The sequence below is a fragment of the Acaromyces ingoldii genome, assembly GCF_003144295.1.
Source record: "Acaromyces ingoldii strain MCA 4198 unplaced genomic scaffold FA10scaffold_5, whole genome shotgun sequence".
NCBI lineage: Eukaryota > Fungi > Basidiomycota > Exobasidiomycetes > Exobasidiales > Cryptobasidiaceae > Acaromyces > Acaromyces ingoldii.
The window spans coordinates 679922-697675 of NW_020290251.1; the positions used below are offsets into that span (position 1 = coordinate 679922).

General features: G+C 56.9%; 8 protein-coding genes across 8 annotated transcripts; 5 read left to right on the forward strand and 3 right to left on the reverse strand.

Moving 5' to 3' along the window:
* Positions 1-17: 17 nt before the first annotated feature.
* FA10DRAFT_243734 (hypothetical protein) lies at positions 18-4382 on the forward strand. The gene is made up of 6 exons (XM_025519319.1): positions 18-377; positions 547-877; positions 930-1048; positions 1115-1196; positions 1253-2655; positions 2719-4382. The coding sequence occupies exons 1-6, from the start codon at positions 312-314 to the stop codon at positions 4147-4149; spliced, it is 3432 nt and encodes a 1143-aa protein (XP_025375495.1). The 5' UTR covers positions 18-311; the 3' UTR covers positions 4150-4382.
* On the reverse strand, positions 4314-8559 carry FA10DRAFT_303277 (hypothetical protein). Its single transcript, XM_025525223.1, has 2 exons — positions 6872-8559; positions 4314-6794 (listed from the first exon to the last, which is right to left on the reverse strand). Exons 1-2 carry the CDS (start codon positions 8084-8086, stop codon positions 4626-4628), a joined length of 3384 nt encoding a protein of 1127 aa, XP_025375496.1. The 5' UTR covers positions 8087-8559; the 3' UTR covers positions 4314-4625.
* Positions 8560-8774: 215 nt separating this feature from the next.
* On the forward strand, positions 8775-10167 carry FA10DRAFT_268500 (NAD(P)-binding protein). The gene is made up of 6 exons (XM_025522356.1): positions 8775-8931; positions 9024-9185; positions 9273-9695; positions 9756-9862; positions 9936-9999; positions 10068-10167. The coding sequence occupies exons 1-6, from the start codon at positions 8794-8796 to the stop codon at positions 10071-10073; spliced, it is 900 nt and encodes a 299-aa protein (XP_025375497.1). The 5' UTR covers positions 8775-8793; the 3' UTR covers positions 10074-10167.
* Positions 10168-10174: 7 nt separating this feature from the next.
* On the reverse strand, positions 10175-11227 carry FA10DRAFT_268501 (NAD(P)-binding protein). Its single transcript, XM_025522357.1, has one exon. It carries the CDS (start codon positions 11120-11122, stop codon positions 10217-10219), a length of 906 nt encoding a protein of 301 aa, XP_025375498.1. The 5' UTR covers positions 11123-11227; the 3' UTR covers positions 10175-10216.
* A 78-nt stretch (positions 11228-11305) lies between these two features.
* Positions 11306-12145, forward strand: FA10DRAFT_254413 (Sybindin-like protein). Its single transcript, XM_025519728.1, has 2 exons — positions 11306-11804; positions 11875-12145. The coding sequence occupies exons 1-2, from the start codon at positions 11564-11566 to the stop codon at positions 12045-12047; spliced, it is 414 nt and encodes a 137-aa protein (XP_025375499.1). The 5' UTR covers positions 11306-11563; the 3' UTR covers positions 12048-12145.
* FA10DRAFT_303281 (hypothetical protein) lies at positions 12066-12996 on the reverse strand. The gene is made up of 2 exons (XM_025525224.1): positions 12441-12996; positions 12066-12362 (listed from the first exon to the last, which is right to left on the reverse strand). The coding sequence occupies exons 1-2, from the start codon at positions 12945-12947 to the stop codon at positions 12147-12149; spliced, it is 723 nt and encodes a 240-aa protein (XP_025375500.1). The 5' UTR covers positions 12948-12996; the 3' UTR covers positions 12066-12146.
* Positions 12997-13082: 86 nt separating this feature from the next.
* Positions 13083-14177, forward strand: FA10DRAFT_268504 (hypothetical protein). The gene is made up of 2 exons (XM_025522358.1): positions 13083-13312; positions 13374-14177. The coding sequence occupies exons 1-2, from the start codon at positions 13147-13149 to the stop codon at positions 13982-13984; spliced, it is 777 nt and encodes a 258-aa protein (XP_025375501.1). The 5' UTR covers positions 13083-13146; the 3' UTR covers positions 13985-14177.
* Positions 14178-14675: 498 nt separating this feature from the next.
* On the forward strand, positions 14676-17692 carry FA10DRAFT_268505 (DAO-domain-containing protein). Its single transcript, XM_025522359.1, has 4 exons — positions 14676-15309; positions 15378-17029; positions 17094-17207; positions 17278-17692. Exons 1-4 carry the CDS (start codon positions 14772-14774, stop codon positions 17545-17547), a joined length of 2574 nt encoding a protein of 857 aa, XP_025375502.1. The 5' UTR covers positions 14676-14771; the 3' UTR covers positions 17548-17692.
* Positions 17693-17754: the final 62 nt, after the last annotated feature.

Below are 17754 nucleotides of genomic sequence, written 5' to 3' on the forward strand. Positions count from 1 at the left end.
AGATTGCTTGAATGGATGAATAAGGAGACACGCAGGCGCCTCGCACAAGCCTTGTCCACCCTCACTCACTCGATCCCATGGCGAAGAGGGACGTGTGATACCACCGATTCTGTGGAAGCGCAAAGTCGTCGGACGAACCTGACAGCGCACCGGCGGAGTTTGTTGGTTTGTCGCAGAGAGGGGCGGCAGCCGGCTGGGGCTCGTCTTGGTGGGGTTCAATAGCCGGGACTTTTAAGGTACGGGGATAGCAACTTCACCAGTACCAAAAGGGGGGGAAGAAGGTGGACAAAGGAAGGGACACGCGATTCAGCATGGTGGGACGCAGGCTCTCGTCCGACTCGGAGAGCAACTATGACCCGAGCGAGGACGACGAAAGTGTGAGTCTCTCCTCTGCAGAGCGAGGCGGACTTAGAATCTTGGTGGTGCAGCAGCGTCGAGCGCGTCGCGTTTGTCTCGAGCCATGCTCCCCCAACGTCAAAAGAGCTACAATCACGGCTAGGGATGAAGCCTTTTCAGATTGCTGATTGACGATGTCTTTGAATACAGATTGTCAACGACCTCGTCAGCCCTCGCATCGAAGCCCGTGCATCTTCATCGTTGCGCGCCTCGCGCCGGTCAAAAGAAGACGCATCACGGAAAAGGGGCCGGCAGCGTGGTGCTGCTGCTGTTGCGAACCGCGCGCCGGCTTCGTCGCCTTCGCCTTCTCCAACCCCTTCATCCAAATCAAAGAAGGAGAAAAGCATATTGCGCGCAAAGCCTATCGCCTCGTTTGTGGGACCAGCGCCCAAGCCAGACATTCTATGCGCCTTCTGTGCGCAACCAGCAGGATCAAGAAAGGATGCAATCCTTGTCAGCTGTGCGGAATGTGGAAGCAGCGGTGAGTGTATGTCTTCATATTCGTCAGTCATGGCACTTATACAGGAAGGCAGGTCATCCAAATTGCATGAAGTGGAATCGTAACACGAGGAAGATCGCCGTTGCACAAGAGTACAATTGGCGTTGCATGGAGTGCAAGACATGTGAGGACTGCTGCGAAAAGGGCGACGATGTGAGTCTTGATGGCAGCCAAGCGCCGTTTGCAAGGATCCTCTTGACTAATGAGCGCGACATACAGAGCCAAATCATGTTCTGCGATCGATGTGATCGGGGGTGGCACTTGTACTGCCTCGATCCTCCCTTGCAGAAGCCGCCGAAAGGTGAATGATGCCATTCTTTGCCTCTCTTTCAGCTGCTAATGTTCTCGATCTCACAGGTGATTGGATCTGTCCGACGTGCAAGACGCTTGAAGCCTACGTTCGACGAACTAAAATGACGAAGGCTCGAAAGTTGGCTCTTGGTGCCTCGGCACGCTCACCCTCCGTCGCGTCTCCCCTGGCTTCGTCTTACGGCGCATGGGAGCAGGGTGCAAACTTCGGTAGCGTTTCGCTTGGTCATTCATCTGATGAGGATGAGGCACCTCGGTATAAAGGTCCGATGAGAGCAAGCTCGCCGCTACCTATGCACGTCGATCACAAAACTTCACCAAACACACTCGGCAAGGTCCGACAGGCGAGCGGGAATGGACGAGGAAGAAGGATACGAAAGCCGATTGACCTTGATCGTTCTTACGAAATCAGCAGCCCCAAGCGTTCAGACTCACCCAGCGTCAGGGACACGGCACATTCGTCGCGGTCTACTAGTCGCGGTCGGCATAGTGGTTCTGCTGCTGAAGAAAATCCAGTCAATGGCATCAAGGGCAAGGACAAAGCTTCCACCATCGTCAGATTGAAGCTCAATCACGCATCGAAGCTCAGCTCGAATAAAGCCCCCGTCATGAAGCAGCAAAGCAATAACAGAAACGGTGGTAGGCACAGTCGTGCGGCAAGACCAAAGTCTTTGGCCTTACCGACTTCCAGTGCGTTTGACGACGACTTCGGCGATTCAGATGGCTCGAGCTCTTCGCGACAAGGTCCAGTACCTCGTCTATCACCTTCTAACGCATCAGATGAACGCGATGACGAGAGTGATGAGGAGGACATTGATCGCTTCAAGGGCGTCTTGACGGGACCCGATGCGGACGTATCTAAAGCAGTACCCATGGATGAGGACAAAGAGAGGTTCGAGAGGAGCAAGCACGCCGCAGAAGGCAGGCTAGGGGGTGCAGTTGCGAGCTTGCCAGGATCTACCAGTGGGCGAGTCATTCGCAAACCTGTTCAGCCAACCTTCCTGTCGACGCCAAGCACTTCAACCTCTGGCTACTTCTCCCTCTCGCCCTGGGCTGGCGCTGGAACAGGAGGAGAACATGTTCGACCATCAAGAAACGCGAAGGGGCCCGAGGTCCCTACCAACGCATCGACGCCGAAGACACCAGGGACGCCTGCTTCTATTGAGGCAACGGTCGCATCCTCAGCTGAAAGCGGCACAGCCATGCCCATCAAGACGGTACGATTTGGCGAGTTCGACATCGATACCTGGTACCAAGCTCCCTATCCGGAAGAGTACAGCAGAGTTCCTGATGGCCGGCTCTGGATCTGCGAGTACTGCCTTAAATACATGAAGAGTCGATTCATGGCTAGCCGTCACCGGATGAAGTGCAAGATGCGTCACCCGCCTGGCGACGAGATATATCGTGACGGCAACGTCTCTGTGTTCGAGGTGGACGGTCGCAAGAACAAAGTGAGCCATCTCCTTCAAAATCTTCTCTCTTCTTGCATTTGATTGACGCTCTCTCTCTGTCAGATTTACTGCCAGAATTTGTGTCTGCTGGCAAAGATGTTCCTGGACCACAAGACGCTCTACTACGACGTCGAGCCCTTTCTCTTCTACATTGTTGCCGAGATGGATCAGCTTGGCGCCCATTTCGTCGGCTACTTTTCCAAAGAGAAGCGAAGTCCGCTTAACTACAACGTCAGCTGCATTATGACACTTCCCATTCGGCAAAGGCGTGGCTGGGGAAACTTCATCATCGACATCAGCTATCTTTTGTCTCGAAAGGAGAAAAGGCTTGGCTCACCAGAAAAGCCCCTCTCAGACTTAGGTCTGCTCAGTTACCGCAACTACTGGACCCTCGCTGTGTTCTATTATCTCAAGTCGGCTCCCGATCGGGTCACGTTCGAAGACATCAGCGGAGCCACCGCAATGACAGCAGAGGACGTCTTCTACGTGCTCAGGGAGCAAGATATGATCACAGTATCTGATGGACAATCTGGAAGAATCCGAGCGCCAGCCACCTCGAAGTACAAGTCACGAGATGGTTCCGTATCGAACACGGCAGAGGGCATCTCAAATGGACGCTCGCGGGGCGGAGCTTCGGCAAGTCGGGCAGCGGCAGCAAGCAAAGACAAAGAGAGCGCCCTGGCCGTACCAAAGGACTACAGCATCCACTTCGATCGCGATTATGTCATTGCACATCTCAAGAACTACGAAGCGAAGGGCTATCTCAAAGTGCGACCCGAGAAGCTTCACTGGACTCCATTCCTGGTCACTAGGACATTCCCTCAGTCTGTCGATCCCACGCTTGCCGAGGGAGAAAGTGGGGGCGACGTTGCTCTGGAGGACGCCATCGACGCGCATCCAGCGGGAGGTTTACCATTGTCCACAGTAAAGCCCGCTCCTGAAGCAACTATTCAGCAGGCCCCGCATGGAGAAGTCGTCACCTCTGATACCCGGGATTCGCTCACCGAGGGAAGCGACGATGCCAGGGAGGTCAACGAATCCGCCGCTCTAGGTCTCTTGACGCCTTCTAAGACGCTTTCTAACGGCGTCGTGGCTCCTGCTGAAGATGACGAAGAAGGCTCTCCCTCATCTCGCAAGCGCTTACACGACGAAGGTCAGCCCGACGTGATCGTGCCGAGCACACAGGTTGAGGACTCAATCCAGCGGGTGCCACCTCCAGAAGTGATCAATGCAAGGCGAAACAAGAGCGGCATAGCTTCTGCGTCGTCCTCGGGTTTTTCCACGCCGAAGAGAGGCGAAAGAAAGCGAGGTGACCACGTCTTTATGCTGTCGTCGGCCGACACTGTCTCGCCAAAGATTCGGCAGCAGCAACAGCAAAGTGGGACAGCAACGCCAGGAGGAATGGTTTACATCGACGACGATCTCGTAGATGAAGACGCACCTGGCTCGAGCGATGAGGACGCTCCTGGGTCCGATGACCCCATGTTGGAATGATTGGATTGAGTCCTGCTCCCTCCTTCCTCACCGGCCCCTTCTCTCTTGATATATTACTACCAAATCTACATCAGCCCCATGTATTCTTATCCCGCTCCTTTGTTGGGAATCCTCTCGTCTTTACCTGTCCTGACGGATTCGAGCTGGTTGCGATTCTGAAAGTGAAGGGGTACGTTGCAATTGCACACAAAACGCTCCAAAAACGACAATACGACAGAGGGCATCCACAAAAGAGACGCTAGTGCTAGAGGAGGGGAAGAGGTTGGAAAGAGGTTGGGAAAAAGCTGGGAAGGAATAGTGAAGCAGTGAAAGAAAGAGAAAGGGAATGAGAGTAGAGACTGTTGCGTCTTGACATGATTACAACGACCAAATAAGACAAGGAAACCAACGTGAAACGGTATGAGATGAAGAGGGAAGAGGGAGAGAGAAGGGAGGAAGAGGGGTAGGGGTGGATGATCTTCCGGATGTATCCTAATTTAGGCATGCAGCTCGGTGATCCGCGACCTTTTCCCGTCCGACTGCTGATCGGAAGAAGATGCAGCTTCGGCTGCCCTCTTCTTGGACGCAGCCTGAGCACCTGGCGCGAACGGCCCGCTACCAATTGGCGTGCCCTCCTTGCTGGTTCTGCTCACTCCGACACCTTCGCCCCTAGCAACGCCCATGACGTTCGCCACCGTATCTGCCGCCGAGTTCACTTCGCCCCCAGGACCTCTGCCTGTGTCCGACACGGCGCCGGCCGCGATGAGATTTTGGAGCATCGAGATGTACTCTTCGTCTGAGAAGCCCATCCCGGCCAAAGGATTGACAACGCCGTCATCCTCGTCGCTTCCGGAAAACGTTGGCGACATGGCAGAGGTGACGTCATTTTGTCCCGATGCCGCATCGCCTCCGCCGTGCGCTGGCGGACTGAAAGACGACGCTCGATGCGCAGCTTCCGGTCCATTGCCCATGACGGCTGCAAGGGGAGATGGTCCAAGGCCAGGTCCGTCTGGCGAAGAAGCACCGCCGGTCGTCGGTAAGCTCAACGAGGTTGCGCTGTGCGCCGTTGCGGTGAGCACGTTCTTGAGCTGCTCGTCTGAAACAGGCGGCAAGCCGAGCGCCTTTGGAATTTCGTCCATCTTTTGAACCGTCTTGAGATGAATGAGGTGCTTTTCCAGCATGTTGAGGAGGCCTTCCTTGGTGAAAGGTTTGGGAAGCACGTCGTTCATGCCCGACGACATGTAGCTAAGGAGCTCGTTCGGTGCCGAATTGGACGTCATGGAAATGATGGGCGTTCGTGGGTCGAATTCTCGGATCAGGCTCGTGGCCGAGACGCCGTCGAGGTTGGGCATGACAATGTCCATCAGAACCAGGTCGTATTGCTCCAGATTCATCTTGTTGACTGCCGAGACGCCATCAACAGCCACGTCAATGGCGCAGCCAAAGACCTGGAGGAATTTGGAGCCAATCTTCCGGCACGTGTCGTCATCGTCAACGACAAGAACTCGAGGAGGGACAGCCCAACCGGGGACATATGTCGATCGTCGGACGCGAAGCATGTTGGATCCACCCTCCGAGGGCGTCGAGGCCTTCTTGTTATGTCCCCCATCAGCTGCGACGCCCGCTGTGGCTGGCGTTGGCGCCATCGACGTGGTGCGCTTATCGACTTTTGGCATGCCCTCGGGGAGCTGCTCCAAATTTGGCACACTGATTCCGAATGGCTTTGACTCGCCATTGTCGTCTTCGCCCGCCATGTCCTTGAGAAAGGCAGACTCGAGAGCCGCACCGGCTGGTGTTGACCCATCCGGCGCCAAGCCCGTCGAATCGCTAGATGACCGCGGCTGAAGGGTGCCGACGGTAAAGACTCGAAGACCCGCCCCCTCGAAGCCTGCCAAGCTCGGGTTGCCAACGGCACTTGCAGCTGCGTTGAAGAGTTCCGATGTGCTTCCATTGTTGCCGGCGTCGGCGTCGAGGTGGGGTGGGTGCAAGAACACGGCGCCATCGCCTGCTTCTGCCGTGCTGCTAGCACGTCTCTTACCCTTGTCGGGCGAGAGACCTCGCCCACCGTCGCCAGTGCTCTTCGGAGAAAGAGGCGTCTCCATATTGGATGCTGAGCCGCGAGCGCTGCCGGAATGGTGAGTGCTATTGTCGGGATTGACAGCGTGGGCCATTGCGCTCATCTGAGCAAACGACCCCTTTGCTGCTTCAGAGTACGAAGTAACAATCTTGGACGTCTCGCTGCCGGATACGAAGGCGTTGCCGTTTTCCAATGCCTGTCGAGCAGGCCCATGACCTTCGATCTGACCATGCTGGTTTGCTTGGCCTGCGCTGCTTCCTCCCGCTTTGTTCTCCAGCTGCCGGTCCGCTTCGAGGTTCATGAGGTACTGAATGAGGTTCTGCATGAGCTGATCTTGCTGCACCATGTTCTTCTGGAACGTCATCATCTCGCCAATGACGCCCTGATACTGCTTGGTGAGATTGTTCATGTGCGATGTCATCTGATCTTGCGAGGCCGTCAGGGCAGCTACCTGCTCCTTGAGCTTGGCATAGTCTTCCGCCCCCTTCTCCGCAGCATCAATCGTGCCGGGCATCGTCGGACTTTGATCGCGCGGCGAACCGCCATCGAGGTTGCCCTTCCCTGTCTTCTTGCTAGCTGGCACTTTGCGCTGTGTGGAGAAATTTCAGCATTTCACGTCACACGCACACCAAAAAAAAAAGAAAAAAGAAAGACTGAGCATCTCACCTTGACTTGCTCCAAGAGATCCTCGCGATGCTGCATGAATGCGGGATGCCGGAACTCCCACAGCTGCTCAACGCCTACTTGTGGCATCTGACCTTGCTCCTCGGGCTTCTTGACCTTGTGAAAGTCATACTTGTTGAGCTGTCTCACGAAGCTGGCAAAGTTGGAGTGTCGGAAATGTCTGGGCAGCACATGCTTGGTGAAATCGTTCATGTCCTTGACGATGAAGCTGTCCCCAGCAGGCCCCCAGGATACAATGGTCGAGTAAGACGTGTCGTCGAGCATTCGGAAGAGCTTCTTGACGAAATCGCTGGTGCTCTTCTTGTCCTTTCCCTTGCGACCCCCAGCAGCACCACCTTCACCGTCTTCGTCACCATCGAGATCATCCTCATCCTCATCCTTGAGGGCTGCCTTTTGCTGCGCCTGCTGAGCTTGCTGATGGGGCTGCTGCTGCTGCTGCTGCTGCTGCTGCATCATGTTGACCATCTGACCAGGGTATTGCTGTTGCATGTAGTCATCGGCCTTGTACACAGGCTGGGATTGCTGGCCATATCCATAGGCCCCCGGGCCAGCTGGCGCCTGCATCAAATGTGGCTGAGTCGCAGCAGGGTTGACCCATTGTTGGCCGTAGCCGTGTTGCTGCTGCGATGAGGCTGCAATCGGTGGAGTAGAGAGGGGTTGTTGATGGTACATCTGGTGGTGGCCAGTGGCTTGGTGTGGCGGCCCAGCTTGGTGCTGCCCTTGAGGCTGCTGGCTGTAGCTGAAACCGCTCGTGAAACCGTTGTTTTCCAACATGTGTTGCTGATCGCCCGAAAAGCCGCCGTAGAAATTGTGAGAAGAACCTGCAGACGACCTCTGCTCGCCATACATGGCCGGAATGGCAGCGCCAGGCTGCTGCTGATTGTACGGTGCACTGGGATGCATGCTCCGAGGCGAAAGGTTGCCTTGTCCATAGGTACCGCCACTGCTGCTCCCGCCAGCACCGCTTCCACCGCCGACCCCCGCTGCTCCAGATGCACTGTTACTGGGCCCTCCTGAGTACCTTTGTTGCATGTGCTGCGAAGTCGTCTGCTGTTGAGGAGGTCGACCATAGCTGTTGGCAGCTGGATTGAACCCTGGTGGCGTGGGCTGGCCATTCTGAGGACTCGAGCCAGACGACGCGGGTTGGTGTGAAGGTGCGCCTTGCCAGTGACCTGGCCCCTGTCTGCCGCCTGACATTGTGTCCCAAGAGCAGACCGGTAGGGGGGGTCAGGTCCCTTTGCAATAGGTGGATGGCCTCGCAGATGTCTGCACGACTGGCGGAAACGGCTCGGTATGTCGTTGGAGAAGAGCGGGCCAAATTTCGAAGTGAGGCGAGTGACAAAGAGGGACGTGTCTTGCCGTGACTCCGACGAAAAGAAGAACACTGCCCGGCGATCTCAACCCGGATGGCCGCGCCCTTGTGATGGTTGGCGACGCGTCCGCACTTGGCGTGTGCTCTTTCTTTTTCAGTTAGTCCGAGCGAAGAGAGGCGACTTGTCAATCGGCTCTCATGTGTGGTCTTCGAGTTGACTTTGTCGGACAGTTGAATCGTGCCTCTTACCGTCCTGGTGAACGGAAAACGGCGTACGGTCTCGAGCGGGGCCGAGAAAGAGCTGCAGGATGAAAGTTCCAAATCTCTCAAATCGCCGCGATCGCTCGTTGGGCATCCGAAATGAGAGCGATGATGGAGACGGTTCTGCTCACGTAAGCAAGGAAGCTCCTCTCACGTGGTCGCCCACTTAGTCAGAAAGCATGAAAAATAAAAAAATAAAAAAAAATAGCGAGCGAGGGAACCGGTTATTACCACTTGCGTACCAACCGGCTGGAGGTGTTTCCCCAGACGGAACAAAGGAGACGGGGTTCCTCTTTTCTCCCCCGCTATCACCACACTGACCAGCAACAAGATGTCTGACCGCGACCCAAGGATCTTCCAGACGCCTGTGGCGGACTCGACGACGGTGTTCTCCAAGGACCTGTTCAAGGGCAAGGTGCTCTTCTGCACAGGTGGAGGCTCCGGTATCTGCTATGGCATGGTGTTGCAGGTGAGTAGAGTCCAATATCCTTTCCCCGTTGCGGCCAGGTCTTTTGGTCTTAAGAAGCGTGCTGCTCACCATGTACCCCACCCCAATTCCAGATGATGAAGCACGGTGCCAACGCCGCCATCGTGGGGCGAAAGGTGGAGCGCCTGACGGCGGCTGCCAAGCAGCAGGAAAAGGACGCTGGCAATGGCACGCGATGCATCGCCACGCCTGGAGATGTCCGCAAGTACGCTGACCTCGAGGCAGCGGTCGCCAAGGTAAGAGTGTAATCGAAAGCTTGCAGTGCCGGAAGATGTGAATCTGGAAGTAATACTGACCCACGAGGACCTCTTCTTCTCTTGTAGACGATGGAGACATTTGGCCGCATCGACTATGTCATTTGTGGAGCAGCAGGCAACTTTATGGCGCCCATCGACGGTGTGTCGCCCAATGGCTTCATGACGGTGCAGCAGATCGACCTGCAGGGAACATACAACACCGTCAAGGCGACCATCAACGAAGTCAAGCGTAATCACGGCGTCTACACCCACGTTGGTGCCACGCTGCACTACACGGCCATCCCCTGGCAGGCAGCCGCCTCGGCCGCTAAGGCGGGCATCGACGCCCTGAGCCAGAGCATCGCCGTCGAGTACGGGCCCTTTGGTGTGAGGAGCAACGTCATTGCGCCGGGCATGATGAAGGGCACTGAGGGCGCCGACCGGCTGACGCCCAAGGGCGGCGAGGAGATTGTCGAGTCGAGGATCCCCCAGCAGAGGATCGGTGACATTGTGCGTGGCCGAGCGACTGGCTATTTCCCCATTCCTGCTTGCTGACCTTTTGCCTTTTAGCACGACTGCGCAAATGCGGCCGTCTATCTCTTTTCGCCTGCCGCGTCCTACGTCTCTGGTACCAAGCTCGTCGTCGACGGCGGAGCGCAGCACTTCCCTGGTCCATGGTGAGACTCTGCTTTCTGCCTCTGTTCTTTCACCACAGCTCGTTGGCTGATCACGCCGGTTTCTCTCAAACAGGCTCCCTTACCCTGACTCGCAGCTGGACCCGCAGGACCTCAAGGAGCTCATTACTGGCTCCAAGGTGAGTAGCCATCTGGTCTGCTTCCCTCCTCAATCGCTCGCGCTGACACAGCTCACCGCTCTTTCCAGCTCTGATGATTGTCTGGAAACTACTTCTCTGGTCCTGTCCGTTGCTCCAGCCTTTTGTTATCCATCCATCCATCCTGGGGGTTGCTTGCATTACAATGACAAAATTTGCAGGGTATCGTCATATCATGACATGTACAAGGATCCGTCTACTACTTTGACTTTGCCAGGTGCTCGGCACGCATGGCCCTGACCATGGAGATGCTGATGCTGTCACCGACAATGGATGGCATCAGGCTCTGAAAGAGATGGCCGAGGTACTGAGGCCAGTAGGGCGTAATCTGTGGAGCTGGCCGCGTGAAGAGCCAGCCAGGGCGGAGCGAGTGGATCGCTGAGCGGACCCAGTCCTCCGAGGTGGGTGCCATGAGTGTGATGGGGCCCTTGTACAGGTTCGACGCCACCTGGCCTGGGGCCATGCAGACAACGTCGACCTGCTGCTGCTCGGAGCGCATCTCGTTGTAGAGGGCCTTGGAAAAGGCGACATCGAAGCCCTTTGTGCCTGCGTATGGGCTCAAGTAGGGCGTGGGCACCCAGGCGGCCAGGCTGGTAATGACGACGAGGAGGCTGGGCTGGTGCGTCTTGAGGTGCGGCAGTGCGATGCGCGACACCTCGGCGGGAAAGATGGTGTTGGCAAGAATGATGCCCGACATTTCCTCGGACGAGATCTCGTCGAGAGCCGGATAGCCGTCCGACTGGACACCGAGGTTGTTGATGACAATTGTCAGGCGAATGTCGGGCCGCGCCAGGAGCGCCGTGAGGGTCGACGTCAGCGTGGGGTTGGGGAAGACGGTGGCCTCGCACACGAGCAGCTCCACCTTGCGAGCGTGCGATGTGCGCTCGAGGATCGTGTCGCGCACTGACTCGAGCTTGGATCTGTTGCGTCCCTGGATAATGACGTTGAAGCCCTGCTCGGCGAGCTGGTAAGCCCACTCCTCGCCCATGCCTCCCGTCGCGCCCGTCACCAGCGCATAGGGCGCCTCAGAGGACGAGCCGGCGCCATTGGCGTGGTGGTAGCGCCGCAGCGAGCTCCTACTGGGATCGATCGTCACAGCAGTCATCTGGGTCCTCTTCTTCGTCGTGCTTGGACTGGGGGAAGGCAAAGATCGGTGGGAAAGAGAGGTGGTGCCTTCTATTTATCAGAGGCCGTTCCTCAATCATACGATCTCCAGACGAAAACCTCGAGCTCTAAATTTATTTTTATTTTTGGTCTTCCTCGATTGTCATTCTTCTCACCTGTTTGAGGCGTGCTCATGATTTGGGAGTCGGTCTGGACAGTGGCCTTTACGGTACTTATCAGGGCTAACCAACCTCACGCCATTCCAGTCGTCTGAGGACGATTGTGTTCAAGAGAGAGAAGACCGAGGAAAGCAGGCCCGAAGCCAAGTGAGCTTGGGCAAGCGTCCGTCGCACGGGCTTCCTGGCCACGCGTGCGTGTCGAATCACGAAAATATCCAAATCAGGACTGTGTGCCATCGACCATTGTTAGCGAATTGACGACGATGGCGTCGCTCTGGATCATCAACAAGGCTGGCGGTCTCGTCTACCAGGCGGACCACTTTGCAGGCGCCCAGCGTCTCACGTCCAACGAGGCCCTCATCCTGGCCGGCACCCTGCACGGCATCCACGCCATCACTGCTCGCATCGATCCCACGCCCGGCCCCAAGCGTCGAGGCGAGGTTGCCGGCCTGCAGACGCTCGAAGCCGACCACTTTCGCCTCTCGGTGCTGCTGACGGCTACGGGTGAGTGCTCGTTCCTCTACCAATCTCGTCTTTCTCACACTCTCTCCAACAAGCTGACAAATCGACGCAGGGCTTAAATTCGTCTTCATCTCCGTGCCTTGGCATCCCAACCCGCAGGCGGCGCTGCAAAGAGCGTACGAGGCCTACGCCGACCAGGTCATGAAGAACCCCTTTTACACGCCAGAGATGCCCATCCGCGTTCAAGGATTTGACGAAGCCGTCGAAAAGATCGTCAAGGGCTGACCAGACACTCTTCTGCCTCTCTTTTCCCTGCATGTATTATATACCAACAAGTACTACTGCTACTCTATACAATGACGACCCATGTATGTGACAAAAAGCTCATCCTGAGAGCTGGGCAGCGCGTTTCTCGAACGCACTTACCATCTCCGTCGCCATTCTCTGCATCACTGCCTTTGCCAGCGCGCCGTAGACGGGAGACGAGAAGGCGTAGGCGAGCGAAAACTCGACCTGGCACTCGCGCGAGTCTGGCGAAGGCGAGGTGAACGCCCAGACGGTCTCGAGGTGTCTGAACAGGGGATGCGGCAGTGCCGTTGCCTGGTGTACCGCAGAGCAGAACCCATTATCAGCGTTCCCCGCCGGAACAATGGAGTCAGCGCATCACAAGCGACTTACCCTGACTAATTGATCCTGAACAATATCCACGCGGCTGGTGTAGGTCTCCTGGACAGTCTTATAGCCCACAGTGAGATCTGCAAGAACTGAGCGTGCTTCGGCGCCCGTGTTGCCGTCCATGGCTGACTCGGGCTCCTCCTCGCCGCTCCTCACGCTCGACTCAAGGCAGTAGGGCACGAATTCCTGGTACCGGTCCACGTCCTGCACGATGTTGAAGAGCAGTTGGCGAGGATACGGCAGCGTCACTTTTTCCGTGTGTATCTCAAAGTCCTTTGAGGTTTGGGCGTCGGAAGACAGAGAGGTCGTGGCGGTCGTCGGGGCCGCTGTCGAAGACGAGGAAGAGGACGGCGAGGAAAAGGGCGAAAACTTACCCAGATCCGGCAGCGAGAAGAAACCGCGGGCAGGCACAGCCGCTGGACAGGCTGCTGGCACCCTCCGAGTTGCTATTGATCTTCCGCTGGCCAGAGCCACTCTCACTGAAGATCTTGCCGCCATCGCCATCGTCATTCTACCACTTCTATTGGGGATTTTTCGATGGCGAGAAGAAAAATGAAAGACGGACCCTGGCCTCCACACTCTCGACCGCGCACGCGCTCGATATGGCTCAAAAGGAGGCCGAATAAAGTTCCGACAAACGGGACGCTTTCGATCAACATCGTCTCCCTCTCGAGCGTCGACAGATAGAAAGAAGGGCAGAGCAAGCAAAATGGCAGTGCAAGCACCGCCCGTGGCTGTGCGCCTCGCCTGGCGAGTCGTCGCCTTCTCGGCGGGCATTTGGGCCATCCATGCCCTCTTCACCAAGCTTGAGGGCCTGATGGGTGTCGACCTCTCGTCAATGTACGGCGGCCACTACCAGTTCCTCACGAACCTCGGTATGTCTTTGCGCGCATGAAGAACTTGCAAGCCTTGCTCACTGAAAGTTACTTCCGACAGGCCTGATTTTTTCCGTTATTGCGCATGCATTTGCCATTCTCTCGGACCTGGCCCCGGGTAATTCCTTCATCTACCAGACAAAAACAGTGCTCGCCATTGCCGCTTTGCCCGTCGAGGCACTCATCACGATTCTCTACTGGACCATCGTCTCCATTTCGCCCGACCTCCTTGTGCCACCGCGGGAGGTGGCTGACCCCTTGAACCCGGGGCAGGTCCTGCTCGAGAGCGTTCGCCCACCAATCGACATCGACGTTGCCATGCACGCCTTGCCCGCCGTCTTCCTCACCGTCGACCACCTCTTCCTCTCTGCACCCTTTCCCAAGCACATTCGGCCCTCGCTTGTCAGCGCAATGGCGACGCTGCTCTATTGTCTCTGGATCGAAAATTGTGCCTCGCACAACGACGGCAACTTCCCATACCCGCTCATCACCGCCCTCAACCTGCCTCAGCGTCTTGGCCTCTACGCGCTCTGCTCGACGATTATGATCGGTGTGCTTGGCCTTGTCCGCTTCCTTCACGCCTTCCTCGATGAGACCTTCGACAGATCTTGGCAAGGCTCTCAAGAGCAGGTTGCAGATGAGAAGCGAGGTCACAAGAAGAAGCAAAAGTAGACAAAAAGGCCTTTTCGCAACACCGCTGCTCTCTTGTTATGTATCTCAGTCTCGGCATCTTCCTAAGCTTCGGCCTGCTCCTGGCAAAAGAAGCTGCGTATTCTAAAGGCGTCGCACTGTATAGAGCCGCAGGAAGAACTGAACCTCTCATCAATCGAGCAATTCGAAAGAAAGGGAAAGCCGCCTCGTAGGGATCCGGAGCGTAAAAGCCGAGGAAGTGTGATGGAGTTTAGGCGCTTCTTTGACACGTGCAGCAGCTGGCTCCTGCATGCACAGTGAAAATGACCGAACCCGTGGACTTTCTTGAGCCCCGATCGAAAGCAGTGAGAAAGATTTCACGAGCTCGTTCGTGTTATCAGTAGTGAACTCATCAAAGAAGAAGAAGAAAAGGGTCCACTGCCAGCCCTGTGAATCGTCGCCCGGACAGTGCAGGGATGACCTCCGAAGTCTTCCGTCGTCACTCGCACCTATGGTCAACTGAGTACCCTGGATGAAAACGTCGGGTCAGGTGCTTTGGCTCTGGAACAAATTTATTTTTTTGCATGGGCGTGGACATGACTACATCATCGGAGTGGGCGGGCGAAAAGGGAGCGGTGCGATTTTCGCCATGCATGTAATAAGCCTTGCTTCTTTAAACCCCATCCAACAGCTGTCCGGAAAATTTCCACTTCCACCTTCCTCTCATCCCCTTTCTCCTCTTTGCTCTCCACGCCCTTTTCCCCCCTTCCTGGCGGCAGTCCGTACCGAGACAATGCTCAGACGCAATGTCACGAGGCAGGTGGGCGCCATGTCGCGAGGCGGCGTGGGTCCCACCAATATCCGCCTGGCCAGCAGCAGCGCTTCGTCGTCGTCTTCGTCGTCGTCGTCGCCGCGCAGCCGCTTCCTAACCACGGCCGCCATCATCGCAGGAGGTGGTGGTCTCCTCCTCTTTGGCAGCTCCAAGCTCTTTGCCGAGGATCGCACCTACCAAAAGGCCGTCCTGGGTGATGTCCGTCCCCACCCTCTCTGGACCCCACCGACCCGAGCGCAAATGATTGCAGCACTCAAGGTGTCGAGCGGGAAGAGCCTCCGACCGCAGGCCTCGCGCATTCAACAGGACAACTCGGCCCTGCAGAAGCCTCAGCGCGAGAGCGGCAGCTCAGCCCCAAGTCCCGCGGCCAAGAGCGATGCGGGAGATGAGCGAGTCATGCGCGACGGTGATGAGGACGGCGACGGCTTCGATCTTCTCATCGTGGGTGGTGGCGCGACGGGCGCCGGTGTCGCAGTCGATGCTGCTACGAGGGGCCTCTCGGTGGCCATGGTGGAAAAGGATGACTTTGGCGCAGGTGAGAGCACTCTATATATGCGCGCCGAGAAGGGACATGTGAAAAGCTGACCTCGTATTCCTGAACAGGAACCTCGTCCAAGTCGACCAAGCTCATCCATGGAGGTGTGCGCTACCTGCAGAAGGCCGTCTTCGAGCTCGACTACGACCAGTACAAGATGGTGCGGGAGGCGCTCCACGAGCGCAAGACGTTCCTGCACATCGCGCCCTACCTGTCCGAGCACCTACCCATCATGCTCCCCGTCTACCGCTACTGGCAGATTCCCTATTACTTTGCCGGTACCAAGATGTACGACTGGCTGGCTGGGTCCGAAAACATGGAGTCGTCATACTTCCTGGGCAAGGGCAAGGCTCTCGAGGCATTCCCCATGCTCAAGTCGACCGGCCTCGCGGGTGCCGTTGTCTACTACGATGGGCAGCACAACGACACGAGGATGAACATTGCTCTGGCTCTCACGGCAGTCCACCATGGTGCTGTTGCAGCGAACCACACGTCAGTCACTGCGCTGCACAAGAAGCAGGTCCCTGGTCGACCCGACCAGATCTGCGGCGCCAGGCTTCGAGATGAGCTGACGGGCGACGAGTGGGACGTCAAGTGCAAGGGTGTCATCAATGCCACGGGCCCCTTCAGCGACAGCCTGCGTAAGATGGACGCACCCACCGCGCAAGAGATTGTCGCACCCTCGTCTGGTGTTCACATCACCCTGCCTGGCTACTACTCGCCCCGGGACATGGGTCTGATCGACCCCCAGACCTCAGATGGCCGTGTCATTTTCTTCCTCCCCTGGCAGGGCAACACCATTGCCGGCACGACGGACACGGCGGCGCCCGTCGAGGCCCATCCGCTTCCAAAGGAAGAGGAGATCCAGTGGATTCTCGACGAAGTTCGCAACTATCTCAGTCCCGACATCAAGGTCCGTCGAGGCGATGTCCTCTCTGCCTGGAGCGGCCTGCGACCCCTGGTCAAGGACCCAGCTGCCAAGGATACGCAGAGCCTGGTGCGAAACCACATGATCAACGTGAGCGAGAGCGGCCTTTTGACGATTGCTGGCGGCAAATGGACGACATACCGTGAGATGGCCGAACAGACCGTCGACAAGGCCATCGAGACGTTCAAGCTTCAGCCGCTGCGGGGCTGCGTGACCAAGCAGACGAGACTCCTGGGCAGTCACGGGTGGAGCAAGACGATGTACGTCAAGCTTCTTCAGCGCTTCGGTCTCGAGACGGACGTGGCCAAGCATCTTTCCGCCACCTATGGTGATCGCGCCTGGTCCGTGTGCTCCATCGCCGAGCCAACGGGCAAGCGATGGCCAGTGCACGGCAAGCGCCTCGACGAATTATACCCCTACATCGAGGCAGAAGTCCGCTATGCTTGCCGCTCCGAGTATGCCGCCACGACGCCTGACTTTATCGCACGAAGGACACGTTTCTCGTTCCTCAACACCGAGGCAACTGTCCAGGCCCTGCCCCGCATCATCGAGATCATGGCATCGGAGCTCGACTGGGACGAGAAGAGGCAGAACGCAGAGTTTGCAAGAGGCATCGAGTTCTTGGGCTCGATGGGCCTGCAGCCCGGCCGCCTTGCCCAGCTGAAGCAAGTGAGCCTCAGTGAGATGCGAAAGATGATCAAGGAGGGAGCCAGGTCCTCGATCCCCCACCTTGGGCAGGCCTCGCTCGATGAGCGGGATGCGAATGCGACGATCGTCTCGCGAGCTCAATTTGTGAGTCGAAGATTTCTTTCTCTACTTTGTCAAAGCGCATCCTTGCTGACTACGAGTGCTACAGACGAGCGAGGAGATGACGCAACTACGCTCCAAATTCGATCAGCTTGACGCCAACGCCGACGGCAAGGTCGACGTCACGGACCTGAAGGAGATTCTCACGCGCATGGGCTATCAGGTGGGTATTCCAGCAAGACTCTTTGGGAAGCGTTGAGCCACGTAGCTCATTCAAAAAACTCTCTCCGCAGAACATCGATGACTCGACCGTTGCCGGCATCATCTCTGAAGTCGACATCTCCAAGACTTCGTCTTTGCATTTCGAAGACTTCCTCGACGTTTGTGCGGCGCTCAAGGATGTGCGACTCGAAAATGCGTTCACAGACATCGTCAAAGAGGTCGAGGAAGGAGGCTTCCCGAAAAGGAACAGTGACCCCTTGGGGCCAGCCGCGCAAGAAAGAAGCGCTAGGAGAGACGAAAGGAGAAAGATCCCCGCAGAGAGGAGCGGCGGCGGTTGGTAGGACCGGAGCCGAACTTTCTATTCAAGAATCTAAGTCGAGCTTGTCAATAATGTGACCTGGGGAGCCTGATGGAATCGCATTTGACCGCTTCTGTGTCTGTTACGCCCAAAGATAGCATTGTTGAGCAGGGAGGTACAGACAGATTCAGGGTGCAATCCTGTCCGATTTCTGGTCCACCCGGGGTACTGCAGTATTTTGCCCAATTGT